Raw genomic sequence first — 1,735 nt, forward strand, 5'->3', positions numbered from 1 at the left:
GGGAAGGCCCTTTCCTGTTTCAGCATGACAATGCCCCCATGCACGAAGTGAAGTCTATACAGAAATGGTTTGTCAAGATCAGTGGGGAAGAACTTGACTGGCCTGCACAGAGCCCTGACCTCAACCCCATCTAACACCTTTGGGATGAATTGTAACGCCGACTGTGAGCCAGGCTCAATTGCCCAACATCAGTGCCCAACCTCACTAATGCTTTTGTGGCTGAATGGAAGCAAGTCCCCACAGCAATGTTCCAACATCTAGTGGAAAGCTTTCCCAGAAGAGTGGAGGCTGTTATAGCAGCAAAGGGGGTACCAACTCCATATTAATGCCCATGATTTTGGAATGAAATGTTCGACAAGCAGGTGTCCACATACTTTTGGTCATGTAGTGTATCTATCTGTAGGCTGTGGCTGTTATGTTGCCAGTGATATAGGGTTGCTCTCAGATCTATGTTCTCTCTCTGTCCCGCCCACTCCGCCATTACTGACAGTGTCTGGGATCAATCACTGACTCTGTTATGAAGAGGAGAGTCAATCAAATGAGCTCCAGAGACATATTTGTCTCGTACCTACTAGAAAATCACTGTCCAATCACAACCAATACCCATCAGCGTGTCAGCATCAGGAGCGAGCAGACAGAAACATGGTACAGAGTGAAAGCAACCCTCCCTCAACTTTCCTCCTCTTCCTACTCCTCCATTTCTCTTTCCACTCTCGTGTCTCCTCTCCTCTTCAGTCCCATCCCAGCCTCTCCATGACCATGCTGATCTTACAGAGGATCCAGTGGCGCAGCGGGCAGTAGTACTCGTAGTGGAACTGCTCAAACTCAGGTGTCTGCCTGATCTCGTGCAAAAACGACACGTCTATGTCCGACTCCAGCAGCAGCAGCAGCATCGGTACGGCAACCAGCAGCACCCCTATCACCATGGCGATGAGGCGGACCGCGCTCAGCACGCACGTGTTCACCCGCTCATTCCTCGTCAGGAGGCGGAGCCCGCTACCTAGCATGCTCCTCCCCACCACACGTGCACGCTCGAAGGCACGGTCACGCACCCTCTCGGCCACCAGCTGGGCCTGGATGTCAGGGTCAGCATGTAGCTCTCTCAGCAGGCGAGCAGGGCTCTGGATGGGGCTCTGGAACAGCAGGTCAACCCCTCCCTGGCCGTCGTCCACCGGCGTGGGCAGCATGCTGGCACAGGGGTTGTACACCAACTCAGAGATGGTCAGGACTCCACTCGTCTCCTCTTCCTCCTCATCCTCTTCCTGCCCCTCTGCCTCCCCCCCAGCCCTGGTAGGGGCCTCCTCCTCCTTGTGCTGCCCCAGAGCAGAGCCCTCCAGCCACTCCAGCTCACGTTCCGTGGGGGTGGTAGATGGCTTCAGGGGGGACAAGTGAACAGAGTCCTTCAGAGCCAGTAGTCCTGTAAAAAAAGAAAGAGCTGATATTCGCTTATTCTTATCCACTTATTTACCCTATTGAGTTCAGTGATAGGCTATCGAGTTTCATGTCAAAACCAATAGCTGATTGTAAAATAAATAGAACAGACTCCAACACTAGAACACAGATCAGAGTCCAACAGTAGAACACAGATCAGACTCCAACACTAGAACACAGAACAGACTCCAACACTAGAACACAGATCAGACTCCAACACTAGAACACAGATCAGACTCCAACACTAGAACACAGAACAGACTTCAACACTATAACAAAGATCAGACTCCAATACTAGAACACA

At 51.7% G+C, this 1,735-nt stretch overlaps 1 protein-coding gene across 1 annotated transcript in view; it reads right to left on the reverse strand.

Moving 5' to 3' along the window:
• Positions 1 to 279: 279 nt before the first annotated feature.
• frmd3 (FERM domain containing 3) overlaps positions 280 to 1,735 on the reverse strand; it is a 79,506-nt gene continuing 78,050 nt past the window's right edge. The window contains exon 14 of the mRNA XM_036979418.1: positions 280 to 1,417. Coding sequence (XP_036835313.1) covers positions 732 to 1,417 — 686 coding nt within the window. The 3' untranslated portion in view covers positions 280 to 731. The remainder of the gene's footprint in view (positions 1,418 to 1,735) is intronic.

The sequence above is a fragment of the Oncorhynchus mykiss genome, chromosome 6 (genome assembly GCF_013265735.2).
Source record: "Oncorhynchus mykiss isolate Arlee chromosome 6, USDA_OmykA_1.1, whole genome shotgun sequence".
Lineage (NCBI taxonomy): Eukaryota > Metazoa > Chordata > Actinopteri > Salmoniformes > Salmonidae > Oncorhynchus > Oncorhynchus mykiss.